Genomic DNA, 16,749 nt, shown 5'->3' with positions numbered 1-16,749 from the left:
CTTCTACCATCCCTCACCATCAGGCCTGTCTCTTCCCATAGCCTGGACCCAATGCCAGGGCAAAGAGGTTCCCTCTCTCATCACACATGGCTACCAAACAGATGCCAGCTGGAGCCAGGTGCTCTGAGCAAGGGCAGTGTCTGCATGAAGGCCTGGCCATGGCCGCTCCTGGTATGCAAGCTGTGCATTAACACTTCCCTTTAGAACTTCCTTCTCTGTGTCCTGATATCCTTCCTGACTAGTGTTATGACCAATAAATGAAGGGTTTGATTACTCCAGGGCAGTTCAGTTAGTCGGCATAAACTATCACTCAACACATCTGGTGAGGATTGTGCAAACAGTAAGTGGGGGATGCAAAGATCAGGCAGCACTTACCTGCAGAGCCTATGTGGCCACATGGGGAAGAACCCTGGGACCAGGAAGACCCCAGGGATTCGGCGATTTGGAGGGGAAAGATGAAGGTGCCTCCCAGAGGAGGTGGTGTTTTGCAGAGCAAACTCACATGGCAAGCCCAGCAGAGCCCACCCTAAGCAGGGATGTGCCCTGGCTGGCCCTGGCCCTGGTGAGAAGCCTCCTCAGTGCCACAGGGGAGGCCCAGGTATCCAGAGCTGAGAAGGAACTGACATGTGCTCTAAAAGCCTGAGGATGAAAGGGCATCACTAAGTGGAGAAGAGAAGGGGAGGGCATCTCTTGTGTATGGATCCCAAGGGTCCATTTAAACAACAGAACTTCTGGGTTCAGTCTGTCCAAGCTGGACATTTCTGGCTCAGTTCATCAGCATCACCTTCTTGACCAACAGATGCTGCATTCAGATCCATTAGTAGTTGACTAAGTATATGTGAGCTCCCTGCCCCCTCAACAGCCAAATGCCTGTACGTGGGGACCCTGGGCCCCATTATAATGGATGGTGGATTTTTAAAAAATTTTTTCTGCAAACTCTAGTCAAACCAGGGCCTAGTAGATATTTGGAATGTAGCTAATCCTCACAATTCCACTCCAGGGAAAGAGGGGTCATCCCAGTGGCAGTCCAGCAGAGCAAAGGGCAGGACTGCCATTTACATGGCTGATGGCATGAAAGCTTGCCATGGATGCCACAGATTCCTGGAAGCAAGATCTGGCCCGAGGTCAGGGAGCAGGCTGTGGGTGGGCTCCAGCTTTCTCATGTGGAACCCTGTGGGCCTGAGATGCAGGGATGTTCTTCCAGAATGCTTGTATGATGGCACTCCATCCCAGGCACTTGTAACCAGGACAGTTAAATGGGTGTACACCTAGGGTTGGATTTCTTCCTGCCCAGGGGCAGGACCCAGTGGCTGCTGGGTCTCAGGCATGGGTCCGAGCATAGCAGAGCCTCACCAGCAGACCTGGGCTCCTACAGATGGCTCAGAAGCAACCTCACACCTCCTGGTTTTCCACTGTCAAGCAGGCTTTCACACAACCACCATGGTGTCCTATCTCACACAAAGAATAAAGATGTTTATACTCTCATGTCATGAGAAATCTGATGACCAGCATTTGGTTGATTTGGAACCTGACATTCGTCAAAGACCTAGGCCCTTTTTGTCTCTCCACTCTCCTTGGCCTGTTGCCTTTTGTCCCATAGTTGTCCCTCATTGGTCAGATGACTATTGTAGCTCCAAGCATCATATCCTCACACAAAACATGGAGAGATCAGAAAAGACCCTGGCCCTCCTTTGTGTTGCTTTTAACCAGGAATCTTCCAGTTGATTTCCTCTTACATCTCATTGAGCAGATTCTGTTCTAGACTTTGTCTCAGAAGTCATAGAAAATGAGTCAACCATGAATGCCTTAGAGCCATCCTGACCCTTCATGACAGTCCCAGGAGGTGGGGTCTGTTAGTGGGAACAAAGGATGGGCAGCCAGTGGTGACTGCTGCACCTCCCCATGGCCCTCAAAAATTTCTACCTCTCCCAAGACATTTCTGAGTGTCCTCTAGCAAGATACCTCTTAGATGGAAGATTTATCACACTTTGCTTTCCATTTTGCATTTTCCCAAACCTCATCTCCCATGCACTATCTCCTTTGACTTTCACAAAACTCTGAAGTTTAGTGAAAGTGGGACAGAGGTCATCCCCAGTCCTGCTCCCTCTCTTGACCCACCCAATAGGGCTGTGGCATGAACTGAAGTCCTGTGTCCTCTGACAAAGGAACAAAATCTATTCAATGGAGAACAGAGAGTCTTTTCCACAAATGGTGATAAAGCAATTTAACATCCATAGGCAAAAATATGAACGTGAACCTAAATCTTAATAATATAAACATTAGCTCAAAATGAATCACAGAATAAATGTAAAATGCACAACTATAAAATTTTTCAAAGAAAATATGGGGACCCAGAGCTAGGCAAAGAGCTTTTTGACACAAAATCATAATCCAAAAAAAAAAAAAATTGATTAATTGGACCTCTGTTCTGCAAAAAAAAAAAAAAATTAAACAAAACAACAACTGTTAAGAAAATGAACAGACAAGCTATAGATTGGGGGATAATATTTTAAAACTACCTATCAACAAAAGATTTGTATCTAAAATATGCAATGAACAGTTAAAAAACAATAGTTAAAAAATCCAAATTAAAAAATGGGAAAAAGTCATGAACAGACATTTCACCAAAAAGGATACACAGGTGTCAAATAACAACATTGAAAGATGTTCAGCATTGCAACCACAATAAGATATCACTACACACCTATCAAAATGACTAAGATTTGTAAAAGTGATAATACCAAATGCTGGATGTAGAACAACCACATCTCTCTTGCTTTACTTGTAGAAATGTAAAACTCTGGAAAAACAGTTTGGCATTTTATCATGAGACTAAACATCACTTACCATATAACCCAGAAATTATACTCCTAGGTATTTATCCCAAAGAAGTAAAAATTTGTGTCCACACAAAATTGTATACCTGAAGGTTTGTAGTAGCTTTTTATTTGTAATAGCCCAAAACTGGAAACAACCCAATGTCTTTCCTGGATTAACAAACTATGGTACATACATCCTGTGGAATCCTGATCAGCAGTACAAAGGAATAAAAATGATACATGCAGTTACTTGGGTGAATCTCAAAGAAATTATGCTGAATGAAAAAAGTCAATCCCAAAAGATCACATACTATATGAGTCCTGTTACATAGCATCCTTGAAATGTCCAAACTATACAGATGGAGATCGGATTAGTGGTTGTGGATCTTCAGAGAAAGAGAACAAGTAGGATGTGTGTGTGAGTGTGTGTGTGTGTGTATATATATATATATATATGAGGGGTTTATTTTAGGAATTGGCTCACACAATTCTGGAGGCCAAGAAGTCTCACCATCTTCCTGCCATCTGCAAGCTGGAGAACCAGGAAAGCCAGTGGTATAATTCAGTCTGAGTCCAAGGCCAAAGAAGTAAGGGACAATGGTATAAATTCCCATACAAGTCTGAAGGCCCAAGGAGTGGTAGCACCAATGCCAGAGGGCAGGAGGAGCTGTATATCCCAGCTCAAGAAAAGAGAGCAAATTCTTCCTTTCTCTGCCTTTTTGTTCTGAGTCCTGAATGGATTGGATGATGCCTGTTCACATTGGTGAGGATGATCCTCTTTTCTCATTCTACCAATTCAAGTGCTAATCTCCTCTAGAAATAACCTAAATATGTTTTATTCCATATCTGGGCATCCCTTAGTCCAGTCAAGTTGACATATACAATCATCCATCCACAGTGGTGGACAGGGATTAGGGACAGGAATGAAGTATTGAAAGGAAGTGTGTTTATAAAAGAATAACACAGGGGACCCTTGTAGTGATGCACCTATTCTGTACTTGATTGGAGGGATTACCTAAATCTACACATGTAATAAAATTGCATAGAACCAAACACACACACACACACACACACACACACACACACACACACAGAAAGAGAGGGGGGGGGAGGGAGGGAGAGACAGAGACAAAGAGAGATGACTGCATGGAAAACTCATATAAACTTAATACACTCAGTGGAGTGTACCAAGGTCTATATCCTGATTGTGATATTGTACTCCAGGTATGCAAGATGTTAGCATTGGGGAGCACCTGGGAGATGGATAGATAGGATCTTTATGCATTATTTCTTACAACTGCATTTAAATCTACAATCATCTAACAATGAAAAGTTCAGTATTCTAAAATGTCTTAGAATATGAACATGTATTGACTAGCCAGCATATTAACAGCTTAAGAATATTTAAAAGCCTAGTCTACCATTTATCCTAACTTCTTAAAATATGGATTTGGATAATCTGTTGTTTTTTTATGTATCTTTTCCAAGAGCCAGCTTTTGATTTCACTGATTTGTCTACTATTTTTCTGTTTTTAGTTTTATCAATTTCTGCTCTAATCTTTATTGTTTCCCTCCTCCCACCTGAGTTTAATTTGCTATTTTTTTTTTAGTTTCTTAAACCAGAAATTTAGATTACATACCTGGAACTTTTCTTCTTATCCAAAATAAGCATTTTAATGCCATAAATTTTCCCCTAAGCACTGATTAGCTACATCACACAAATTTTGGTATGTTGTATTTCCACTTCATTGTGTTCAAACTATTTTTCAGTTTCCCTTCAGACTTCCTCTTTGACCCATGGATTATTTAGAAGCATGCTTTTTAATTTCCAAATAGTTGGGGATTTTCCAAATATTTTCTGTTATAGGTTTAACACTTTCATTTAGTAACGGTCTGAGAAAAACTTTTAATGATTTCTATACTTTTAAATTTGCTAAGGTTGGCTAAGAATGTGTTATATCTTGGTGAATATTTCATGTTCCCTTGAAAATAATGTGTTCTGCTCTTGTTGCATTCTATAAATGTCAATTTATTTAAGTTCTCTAATGATGTTCAGGTGTTCTGCATCCTTGCTGACATTCTGTCTACTTGTTCTGTCAATTACAAAGAGAAAAATGATGAAGTCTCCAAGATCCATAATGGACCTGTTTCTCCTTTCATTTTTGTTAGTATTTGCTTTTAGTACTCTGAAAGCATGTCATTAGGAGCATGCACATATGTAGGATTGTGATGTTTTCTTAGACAATTGACCCCTATATCATTGTGTAATGTTTCTCTATATTTTTGGTGACAGTCCTGGTTCTGGAGTCCACTTCCTCTAACATTAGTATAGCCACTCTAGATTTTTATAATTAGTGAATATCTTTTGGCCTATCTGTGTTTTTATGTTTAAAATTAATTTCTTGCAGTCAGTAGAATTGAGTATTGCTTTTTCTATGCATCCTGACAACTTTGTCTTTTAATTGGTATTTTTTGACCATTTATATTTAATGGTATTAACCATATGGTTGGATAAGTGAGTTTTGGGTTAAATTAGTTTCTTAATGGCTCCATTTTATCTCCACTATTGACTTATTATGCCCCTGTTTTTCATTGTTATTTATTTTCCTGATTTACAGAGTTTACAATAAACATCTTTAATTAATTAGATTCTATTTTCAAGTAATATTCTACTTCATGTGTTGTGTAAACTTTATGACAGTTTATTCTCAATCCCTTCCTCCCATTCTTTGTGCCATTATTATCAAGCATTTTACTTTTGCATATGCTATAAACACATAATACACTGCTGTTCTCTTCACCTTAGTTTCTTAGAGCAATTGAAGGAAGAAAAAATAGTTTTATTTTCACATTTATTTATTCTGTTTTTATCATTTTTCATTTCATTATGTAAATCCAAGTTTCTACTGGTAGCATATTCCTACCCGTTAAAGAATTTCCAATTTCCTTTAATATTTCCTAGTCCAACATATATACATATATTTTTTCTAGTGCAGTTCTGTAGGCAATTAATATTTTTCCCTTTTTGTTTGAGAAAATATGTCTCCTTCGTGTTCAGAGATATTTTTTCTGGGCATAGAATTATGGATTAGTAGTTTGTTTTTTTTCAGCATTTTAAAGATGTCACTCCATTGTCTTCTGACTTACCTGTTTCAGCATGAAAAGTCTGCTGTATTTCTTATCTTTGTTTCTCTGTATGTAACATGTCTTTTTTCTGTTGCTGCCGTTAAGATTTTGTCTTTGGTTTTCAGCAGTTTAAATATGCTAAGTATAGGGATATTTTTGGTGTTAGTGGTGCTAGTTTCCTGCTCTTTTTGTTTTTGTTTTTGTTTTTAGTTTTTTGGATCTGTGGTAGTATTTGCCATTCAAAGTAGAAACGTTTGTCAGCCATTATTTCTTTAAATATCCCTTGTCTTATACTCTCTTTTCCTTCTGAGATTTCACTTTTACAGATCTTATGGTGTTTGGTATTGCCCCCCAGCTCTTGGATATCCAACTCTTTTTTTCTCTGTGTTTCAATTTGGGTAATTTCTATTGACCTATCTTGATGTTCACAGATTCTTTTCTCAGTTTTGTAAAGTGTAGTGATCAGCCCCTCAAAGTCTTTCTTCATCTCTCTTACTGTGTTTTTGTCATTTCCAGCATTTCCATTTGATACTTTCTTACCCATTTCTTCTCTCTGCTGGAAAGAAATTAAACACTAATTATATCCACCTTTTTTATTAGAGTATTCAGCTTATTAATCAATTATTCTAAATTCCATGTCACAGTTTCAACACCTGTGTCATATCTGAGTCTTATTCTATGAAATGCTTGATCTTATTAAATGTTGGCGGCGGGGGGGGGGGGGAGTTCTTATCTTTTCTTACACTAGCAGTTTGGTGAAAGTCAGACATATTGAGTAGGATAATAAAGACTGAGGTATATCATTTTGATTCTTGGAACTAAGTATGCCTTTCCTTTTGCTAGGTCTTTAGTATGGGGTTTGGATCAGTCTAGTCAGGACTTGAGGTAGGTTTTGGTTTCATTGCTGCTCTGGTTACCCTTAATGTACTCAGCCTTCAAATTTTACTAGTGATATCTTTTGTTTTGCCAGAAGACTTTTCTCACTGTCTGCTACACCCTTTCTCTTCTCAACTCTTGTCCCTCTTCTAGCATTAAACTACTATTACTTATAGCTTGTTAGTCTGGTTGTGAAAGTAGGACCAGGAAGTGTGATGTTTTTGTTATTCTAATTAAGCTTCTGCCTTAGGCAGGCACTGTGTCCCTGGATCTTAGAAGGGGGATAACCTCCCCCAGATGTATTTCTGGGCTCAGTACATGTTCCTGCCCCTCCCCTAGGGAACGAGAGGGGTTTTTTTTCTTATTTCCTCCTCCCACCCCAAGCTTTACTAAGGAAAGACCCCAGTCCCTAAGGCCAACAGTGTTCTGCCCTCACAATTTAAGCTTTTGTTCTGTAATATAGACAGGAGAGAAAGGTCTGCGAAGGACGCTTTCTCAGAATTCTTGCCAGTGTTTTTGTGAGCACCAGGCTGGGTCCTATGGAGAGGGGTTTACAAGTACATTTTAATTTCCCTTATAATCTGTAGCCCCCAGGCTTCTAAATATTCTTTCACTAGGCTACTTTCTTCCTTTACCAATTTGTTAATTATTTTAGCTGAATTCTTCTTACTGTAGTCCAGCTGAGTCTGCCTCAATGAAAGTCATGTCTGTTTCTCTTTGTATGTACCCATCTGTCCTTAGGTTTGTAGTTATCTGGTTTCCCTGTGACTTCTGCTCTCTGATGGATTAAAGGAAAGTTGTGAATCTGCAGTTTGTCTGGCTTGTTATTGTTGTTGTAATGATAGCACCATGCTGTCCCAGAAACAGAAACCAGAAGTATGAATTCATTTTGGAAAATAAGTACTAAAAATATGTCAAGGCTGTTTTGATATGCTGTGTGTTTCCAGGTTAAAAGATAGGACATGCTTTTCAAAGAAAAAAAAAAAGTTTGTGGGCTTATTTTGAAAAGCATTTGCTGTTCCTGACATTGCCACCAGAGGGCAAGCTGCCACATCACTACATATCTATCTCCCTGGGTGAGGCCCCATTTCCAGTTGGGAAAGTGAATGTATAAAGTGGGAAGCAGATGCATCTAAAGCAGCTAATGCTTGTGGGGAGGGCCTGTTCTCAAGGTCCTCCTGGCTTGTGCAGCTATGGGTTGGGCTCTCGGTCCTTGCAGCCAGGGCCCTCACACACAGGCCAAAGCTGTACCCTCTGCAGAGAATATGCCTTTTGTTAGCCCTGGCAAAGAAGGTGTCTTTTCTTGCAAGCAGGCATGTCCTTAGTACCTTTCCAAGTACCTCACCCCACTAAGATTCATGCTGAGAGGCTGCCAAGACCCTGCTAGGTGATCAGGCTCTAGCACCTTCAGGTGAGTCCAACAGTCTGCCCAGCAGGGGGCAGCGCATGGAGTCAGTTCCAATCCAGCCATTAAGGGTACAAATTTCCAGGAGCCCTGGTAGGGAAGTGATAGGGAGTAGAGGCTGAGGGGCATGTGGATCTTTAGCTGTTTTATCTGACATAAACCAAAATCATAGGGAGAGAAGTGTGGTTCTCCTGCAAATAAAGTCTAAAATAGGTGTTCCTGATTGGCAAGTGGGGAGTCAGGAGCTCACCCAGCCATCTTGTAGCACCATCAAGTTTCAGCATACAGGAGGATGAGGGTGTGGGGGTGTGGAGAGAACGCCACCCACACCTAACCACATTGCCCAGCACTTCCCATAGTGTTTCTGCTCTCATGCCATGGGTGCAACGCAGCACCTATTCCCTCCTAAGTGCTGGGGGCTGGGAATTGTAGCCATGGCTGGGCAGACATCTCCCAACTGCACTTCTCCCCTGAGAAAGGAGTGGACAGCCAGTCCCAAATTGCCCAAGTCCTACCCACAGTAACTACTTCAAACAGATTATTGTTCTGGAACAATAGTTTCCATATTTGTATGATTTTAAGAACCACAGAGGATGCTTACTTAAAATATCGTCCTTGGGTCTTTTTACTGGACACTGGTTTGGCCATCTGCATGGGTGCCTGGAATCAGTGCCTTTACAAGCACTCTAGGGAGGTGCGGTACCCTAGCGAGTGTCTACAGAGGGAGGGATCCACTACCACCCCCACCCCAGCCCAGTGGATGGGAAGCTAGGCCAACTCCATCTCTGCTTTTGTGTTGAGTCATGGAACCGTGGGATGGGCACTGCAGCCCTGCCTGAGTGTGACTGCCCTGCAGCTGAGCCCTGGGAGGAGCACCCTGTGTGTCACGGCCATGTCAAGGCAGAACCCGGTGGCCCGTAGCTGGGGCACACCAAGCTGTCCTTGGCCAACCAAACCAGAACACAATACTTCCAGTCTCTAGCCACTTTAAACAGAACGCCGTCACCCCTCCACCCCGCTCCCCCAGCAAAGCTGTGTTTGCTTTATCTGGGGGTGGAGGATCATTTGTGCTCACGTTTTCTCTTTAGCAACACTGGAGGGCAGCAGTGAGTCAATGTTTGCAATTTTTTATTAGAAAGTCAACTATTAATGGTATTCAGTCATAGATTTTATTTACTTATTTGTCTTTTTGTTCTTGCCGTGGCACCCTTGCCATGAACCGTGGGAAATGACACCAGGCTTATGACCAGTACGGGGGCGGGGGCAGAGCAGCAAGGAGGCAGAGGTAGGGTAAACCCAGGGGAGGAGCAAGCTGTTCTCACTGGGCACTGGGTCCCACAGCAGCTCAGAAGCTTCTAGCAGATCCAGGCAAACCTGTGAACACCCCCACTCCGCCCCAGCCTGAGATGGGCCAAGACTTCCCCCAGCTGGGCATTTCACTCGGGAGTGTTTGTGATGAATGGATCCCTGGGTGAGGGCGACTCTCTCCTCGCTGCAGTTTCTGCCTACACGCCTACACCTACCTTATTTCCTCAGAAAGGCTTGCCCTAGCTCCCCTCAGTCTGCTGTTTACTCTTCAGGGTACTCACCACCACCTGACATGAGATTGTTACCTGTGAGCTCCCCCTGGCCAGGAGCCACGAAATCCTTGGGTTCCCCGCCCCCCATCCATTCCTTGAACTGACAGATTTAATTGAATGAGTTCACAAATGAACAGATTGGCAAGCAGACCTTACTTGTCTAATTTGCACACTGAGAGGTAACCAACAACCTTACCTGTCGAATTTGCTTGGGTCCCTCCTCAGAAATAACAGAAGCAGTAATAGGTTTTATCGTCTGCTGCCCAACCGGGGTACCTGCCTTCTGACAGACCCCAATCGTCAGCAGAGTCCAGGTGAGGTCTCCAACTGCTCTTCAAGGTCCACAATAAACACGAAGTATTTTAAACTATCACTAGTGATTTTGACACCTGTGGTCTTAACGCTCCTGCTGGCACAGATGGCACTGTGAGTCTCCATTCGGTTTCCTTCATTAAGGAGACACCTGGTCTTGGAACTCCCTTTCCTGGCTTCCTGGGGGTTGCTGGGGCCTGGAGCCTCTCTGCCCGCCCAGGGGCCACCTGGCACCGCGTCTCTCTCTTCTGTTCCAGCCGTGATCCCTCTGACGGATTCGGAGCACAAGCTGCTGCCTCTGCACTTTGCAGTGGACCCCGGGAAGGACTGGGAGTGGGGCAAAGACGACAACGATAACGCCCGGCTGGCCCAGTGAGCCCCTACCCCGTGCCCCTCCCCCAACGCCCTAAAGGGCCGGCTGTCGCCGGTTTCCCGGCGTGGGCCGGGCCGCCCTTGCTCCTCCTGGGACAGCTGGCGTGCCTGCGGGCGGGGTGCGTGCGGGCGAGCGCGGGCCGGCTGGGACGCGTTTCACTCCGTGTTCTTCTTTCGCCAGCCTGATCCTGTCGCTAGAAGCCAAGCTGAACCTTCTGCACAGCTACATGAACGTGACGTGGATCCGGATCCCCTCGGAGACCCGGGTGAGCCTGGCGTGCGCCCGGACCTCACCAGCTGTCTGGGTGCTGGCCTCTCACTGGCCGCCGGCACGGGCGGGAGGGCCCACCCTACAAACCTGGAGGGGGCAGGGCTCACCTACTCCCTCCCGGCCTCCGACCCCGGCCGCGCCCGGCCAGCCCCGCCCCGCCCCGGCGAGAAGTGTTTTGGGTTTACCTGATGCGTGTGTGCACGCGTGCTTGCGTGCCTATACGTAGGCGCGCACCTCGGTTAGGGGATGTTTGGTTTTGTATGCGAGTTGTGGTTTCGAGTGGGTTTTTTTTTTTTTTTGTCCTTTTATTTTCTCCAGAAGCAAAGGAATAAACACACCCACTCAGAAAACAAACTGTAGGCAAGTCGCAACACAAAACTATCTCTGCCGACATCGGAACACGATGTGCTGCGGCAGAGCGGAATTAATTATAAACTGTGTGTGGGTCCTTGGAAAAGCCAGGGAACCCAGAGCGCGCAATTCCTCAGCGCCCCCTCCTTCTGTTCTCCAGGAGGCGGTGGGAAAAGAAGACCCCCCAGGGAGGGTCTGCTCTCTCCCCCCTTCCACATGCTAAGCACCATTCACTCTGATTGATGTTTTTGTTACCTCAGTAGTGAGCCCTCAAAGAAAGGGATTTGTAAAAAAGAAGAGAGCTTACAAATTGGTCCTCCTCAGACATCAGTATACTTGGCTATGAAGTGGAGCTCATAAACTACAGTATTAAAGGAGTGACATGAGGAAACAATTAAGGTGGTGCCTGACACAGAGTCAGTAGCCAGGACAGGCCAGGCACTGTTCAGGATGTTTTCATACATCAGCCTTTACCTGTATGCCATCTTCATAGGGCTTCTGGAGGCAGGTACTGATATCGCATTTTACTGAGGACACAAGGGACAGCTGGTGGCAGTCTGGCTCCAGAGTCCTGACTCTTAACCTCTACAATGACCTGTCAACTGCCTGGATTCTACCTATGTTGCTGCGGGTGTTCTTTCCCAGCACACACATATGGTGTGAAGGCAGCAGCTGTAGGTCTAGAAATCAGGAGGCTCTTGGGCTAGGACACAGTTCTGCAAGGCAATGAGCAGGGCTCCCTGCCAAGCCATGGTGGCCACAGTGTCAGATGCAGGGCCTGGCAAGAACACTTCCAGCCTCAGGGCATTTGAGCCACTGTTCCTTGCTCACTGGGTGCCAAACAGTGGGCACTCCCAGCACCAAGCACACCTCCCTTTCCTGGGCCAAACCCCTGAGCTTCTGCCCTTTTGTGTCACTGACAAATCCTGTTGAGACCTCTAGCTCCTTCCAGACCCAGGAAAGAGTGGGAACAGGAAGGAATTTCAGAATATAAAGTGGGGAGGGCTGGTTCCTGATTCTTCTGGGTGATCTGATTGCAGGAGGTGTCTTGGACCTGCTTGGGAAGGGAGGGGACAAAACTGAAATGAGGTAACAATGGGGCCTTCTCCAAGGCTCCTCTCCTGAAGGACAGGAAAAGCCCATTCAGAGGTGGGCACCAGTTCCTGCCACTCAGCTGCTAGTGTGAGATCCCTGGTCTTCACCCAATGATGCTGTCAGAATTCTCTCTCCTCACACAAGGAGGAATCTCCCACAAGGTCCTCTGCATGCATTCATCTCCTTTCTCAGGCTCCCCACCTACCCCATAGTCCTGGACCAGGTGTCCATACCTGCCTTGCCTTCCTGACAGTGAGCCTTATCCAAGGTGTTCACAGAGATGCCCCCTCCTCACACCCGAGACCTTTTCTGGGAACGGTAACGTTTTTCCTGCTAAGCCCAGGTCCTGTTTCAGAATCCTCAGTTTAGCACACCACATTGCCAATCCGAGAAAGGAACCCCTAAAGAGATTGGTCATGACCTGAACTGCTAAGGGGGTATTTGTTCTAAGGTAAGGACAAAGTGTCTGTCCCCTGTCTGTAGTAAACAGGTAAGACACCTTTGTAGGAGAGACACCTACAGGCGCAGGTGAAGTGTCATCCTTACCAGAAGGCCTCTAAGTCTACAGAGGCCGGCCAGGACCTGCGTCTGGTCGTAGACCAGCTTCCTCAGGGCTAGAAGGGCAGAGTCTGGGCATGATGATTCTAAAATGTGCAGAGGCCCCGGGGCTGTGGGCATCTGCACCTTGCCCAAAATCCCTGCCTCGGAGTTCCAGGCTACCAGCAACCTGAGCTCACCAAAAAGGCATCCTGGATGGGACAGTGAGATCCCAACACAGCAGCCTGTGGGCTGGGATGGTCTACCTTTGTCGAACCCACGTGAGATGGCTCATCTCTAACCTTCTTCCTTTCTCGACCTTCCTCTCCCCCCCCAACAGGCCCCTCTGGCACAGCCGGAATCCCCAACAGCCTCTGTGGGGGAGGACGTGCAGTCCCTGGCCGACTCCCTGGACTCGGACCGCGACTCGGTGTGCAGCAATTCCAACAGCAATAATGGCAAGAATGGCAAAGACAAAGAGAAAGAGAAGCAACGCAAGGAAAAGGACAAGACCCGCGCAGACTCCGTGGCCAACAAGCTGGGCAGCTTCAGCAAGACGCTGGGCATCAAGCTGAAGAAAAACATGGGTGGCCTGGGAGGTCTCGTGCACGGCAAGATGGGCCGCGCTAACTCCGCCAACGGCAAGAACGGCGACGCCCCCGAGCGCAGCAAGGAGAAGAAGACCAAGTCACGCAAGGGCAGCAAGGAGGAATCGGGTGCGTCGGCGAGCACGTCTCCGTCGGAAAAGACCACGCCGTCGCCCACGGACAAGGCGGCCGGGGCGTCGCCGGCCGAGAAGGGCGGCGGGCAGCGGGGCGACGCCTGGAAGTACAGCACGGACGTGAAGCTGAGCCTCAACATCCTGCGCGCCGCCATGCAGGGCGAGCGCAAGTTCATTTTCGCCGGCCTGCTGCTCACCAGCCACCGGCACCAGTTCCACGAAGAGATGATAGGCTACTACCTGACCAGCGCGCAGGAGCGCTTCAGTGCCGAGCAGGAGCAGCGGCGCCGCGACGCCGCCGCCGCCGCCTCCACGGCGAAGCGGCCGCCGCGCAGGCCTGAGACCGAGGGCGCGCCGGGCTCCGAGCGCGCCTCGCCAGGCCCGCCGGCCGGGCCGCCCACGCAGCTGGTGCTCAAGCTCAAGGAGCGCCCGAGTCCCGGGCCGGCGGCGGGCACGCGGGCGGCGCGGGCGGCGGCGGCGGGCGGCGCGGCCTCCCCGGGCCCGGGCGGCGGCGGCGCGCGACGCGCTGGCGCCAGCGGACCGCTCCCTGGCCGCAGCCCGCCGGCGCCGGCGCGCCAGAGCGTCATCCACGTGCAGTCGGCGGGCGCGCGGGACGAGGCGTGCGCGCCGACCGTGGGCGTGCTGCGGCCGTGCGCCACGTACCCGCAGCAGAACCGCTCGCTGTCGTCGCAGAGTTACAGCCCGGCGCGCGCCGCCGCCCTGCGCACCGTCAACACGGTCGAGTCGCTGGCGCGCGCCGTGCCCGGCGCCCTGCCCGGCGTGGCGGGGGCGGCCGGCACCGCCGAGCACAAGTCGCAGACCTACACCAACGGCTTCGGCGCCGCGCGCGACGGCCTGGAGTTCGCCGACGCCGACGCGCCGGCTGCCCGCTCGAACGGTGAGTGCGGCCGCGGCGGCCCGGGGCTGGCTCAGCGGCGCTGCCAGCGCGAGAACTGCGCGTTCTACGGGCGCGCCGAGACCGAGCACTACTGCTCCTACTGCTACCGCGAGGAGCTGCGGCGGCGGCGCGAGGCGCGCGGGGCCCGGCCCTGAGTGCGGCGCGCGCTCCGCCAGCTTTTACCATAAAGGATTTCTTTTCCATTCTGTCGGTGTCTTTTTTACATGCCCTGGTCAACCGGAAGGCCGGCGACTCCTCTGTCAGTGCTGTGTACGTGTTTGGTCAAACGTTCCTAATGGTGCCTGAACCTACACTGACGCCACTCAGGTAGTAGACGGATAGGAAACAAGTCATACTGTTGGAAGTGGGTGTGCTAGCTAGCATCTGCCTCGTACCTGTGGAAACTCAATAGCCATTGCAAGAGTATTTTTGTTCCTCAATAAGAGAAATAAAGAAATTTGCAGCCCTTTGTTTTTAGAAGGGAGTGTTTTACATTTTTTTTTTTTTTTGCTTTTTTCTTCTCCCACCCCCGCCCCCCACCCCAGCGACTGACCTCCTCCGTGTAGCGGTCACACGTGTGCGGTCGGTACCACCCAGGGTCAAGAAGCAAACCCGCAGCCTGGGACTGGGGTGGCGACTGTGCTGCGGGCTCACACCTGCTTCCCCTCCCGAGTCCTCGGAGGACAGGAGACACTGTGCCGCCCCGCTGATAAGCTCTGGTGGTCACGGTGGCCCTTTAGGAATACGCACCTCCATCTCATAAGCAAAAGCTCCTCCCACTCACCCCCCTTCCCACCCGTGGCCCGAGCAACATTCACACTGCCATCAAAGCCGCAGGCGTCCTGGGATGGGCACCGAACAACCTACCTCTCAGGGCGGGGTGAGGGGTAGTGATGGCCCCCGGTGCCGGGCAGCTGAGGTGACAGGAGCTTTCCAAAGACACCTCGGATCCAAAACGCAAGGGTTCTGAAACCACTATTTGGAATTGCCCATGTATGAGCAAAGATGACAGTCTGCTCACATTTCTTCTTTGAAGACACTTCCACAGCGAACTATCTCCAGAGCACCCCTAGGAAGTGATCGTTGGTGCCCCAGGAGAGAGGCAAGGGATTGACCCTTTGGTCACTATGTAAAGCCCCCCCCCACTCCCCCCCGCAACGAGGCTAATTTGAAACCTGGCCTGTGCCTCTTTCCAAAGGGAAGGGGCTGAGGGGATTCGGGAAGGAAGCCCATCCCCACCTCCACCTGCATCTGTCTGGGTTCAGCCAGGTAAAGGGGCGTCACTCCCATTGGGGTCCCCTCTGCAGGGTAGGGGTCACCTTGCCTGTGGCTCCATGACACGGTGAGGGGCAGCCCCATCCCTGAGTGGTCCCTTTTTTGGTGCCTCCTACATTTCTTGAGGAAAAAAATAAAATATGTGTCCTTAGCTACCCTGTTTTGAGCAGCAATATGCAGCCTCTTCCTTCCAAGATTACCTCTGGAGAATACCATTCTTGGCCAAGGACACTGAGGAGTTAAATCTGCCTCACTAAAGAGAGATCTTGTTTCCAAGAAATCCAGATAAGATGGGTAAAATCCTCACTAGCAAAAGAATACTTTAAAAGCCTTAGAATAGCTTCTAATAACCCTAAGAAAGAGAGGAGATAGCGCCCAGCTTTGCTGTGGGTGTTTCCTCAGAAAATGCAGGAGGTAGACCATCTCTTCATTGGAGCCAGCTTCTCCTTCTCCAGAAAGGATGCTTTTCCCTCTGACATAAAGAGCAGCAAAAAATAATAATAATAATAATAATAATAATAATAAAATTTCAAAAAGGAGGGGATTTTTTTTACTTGTTTGAAGAATTATAGTAAACTAATTTGAGTATCTCCTGTAATTCCTTTTTGTTTTTAATTATTCCACAGCACGTGGGGTTTTCAGTAATTTATCCAAGTTTTGCATAAGTGGTTCCTTAAAATTATTTATTAAATAGAATCTTTAAAAAATTTTTTGGAAGTTTTACTTTTCATGCCGAACAATACTTTCAATGTGTGGTAATTACTAACATCCATGTCCCTCATATTACTGGGGTTTCTTTTGTTACTCAGAAAAAAAAAGTAATTTTTTAAATATCTCTCATCACGAGGGTTTGTGGCAGCTTTTTGGACTGATTCTTTGTGCCCTGCTAGGCAACTGCTTTGCCACCCAAAGTTGAGGTCACAGGAAGTATTGCATCACATATAGACACTGGCCATGGCACTAGCCCCTGACTTTAGAAGGTTGAGAGCCAGCCTTGAAAATGCTTAATTGTGCGTTTAGAAACCAAACTCATGTGCACAAGTCAAGAAGGCATAAAGTAAAATTATATTCGTGTTTTAATTTTTTAATGTTAAAGCAGCCAACCAGAAAT

The 16,749-nt window shown here is 47.7% G+C and overlaps 1 protein-coding gene across 3 annotated transcripts in view; it reads left to right on the top strand.

Annotated features, from left to right (window-relative positions):
• OTUD7A (OTU deubiquitinase 7A) overlaps positions 1–14,665 on the top strand; it is a 360,750-nt gene extending 346,085 nt beyond the window's left edge. For all 3 annotated transcript variants that reach the window (XM_053223657.1, XM_053223655.1, XM_053223656.1), the window contains 3 exons: positions 10,376–10,490; positions 10,672–10,756; positions 13,085–14,665. In XM_053223657.1, the coding sequence (XP_053079632.1) occupies positions 10,376–10,490; positions 10,672–10,756; positions 13,085–14,518 (1,634 nt within the window). In that variant the 3' untranslated portion in view covers positions 14,519–14,665. The remainder of the gene's footprint in view (positions 1–10,375; positions 10,491–10,671; positions 10,757–13,084) is intronic.
• The last annotated feature ends 2,084 nt before the right edge of the window (positions 14,666–16,749 follow it).

Source organism: Acinonyx jubatus, chromosome B3 (assembly GCF_027475565.1).
Source record: "Acinonyx jubatus isolate Ajub_Pintada_27869175 chromosome B3, VMU_Ajub_asm_v1.0, whole genome shotgun sequence".
Lineage (NCBI taxonomy): Eukaryota > Metazoa > Chordata > Mammalia > Carnivora > Felidae > Acinonyx > Acinonyx jubatus.
This window is presented reverse-complemented; position numbering and strand designations above follow the sequence as displayed.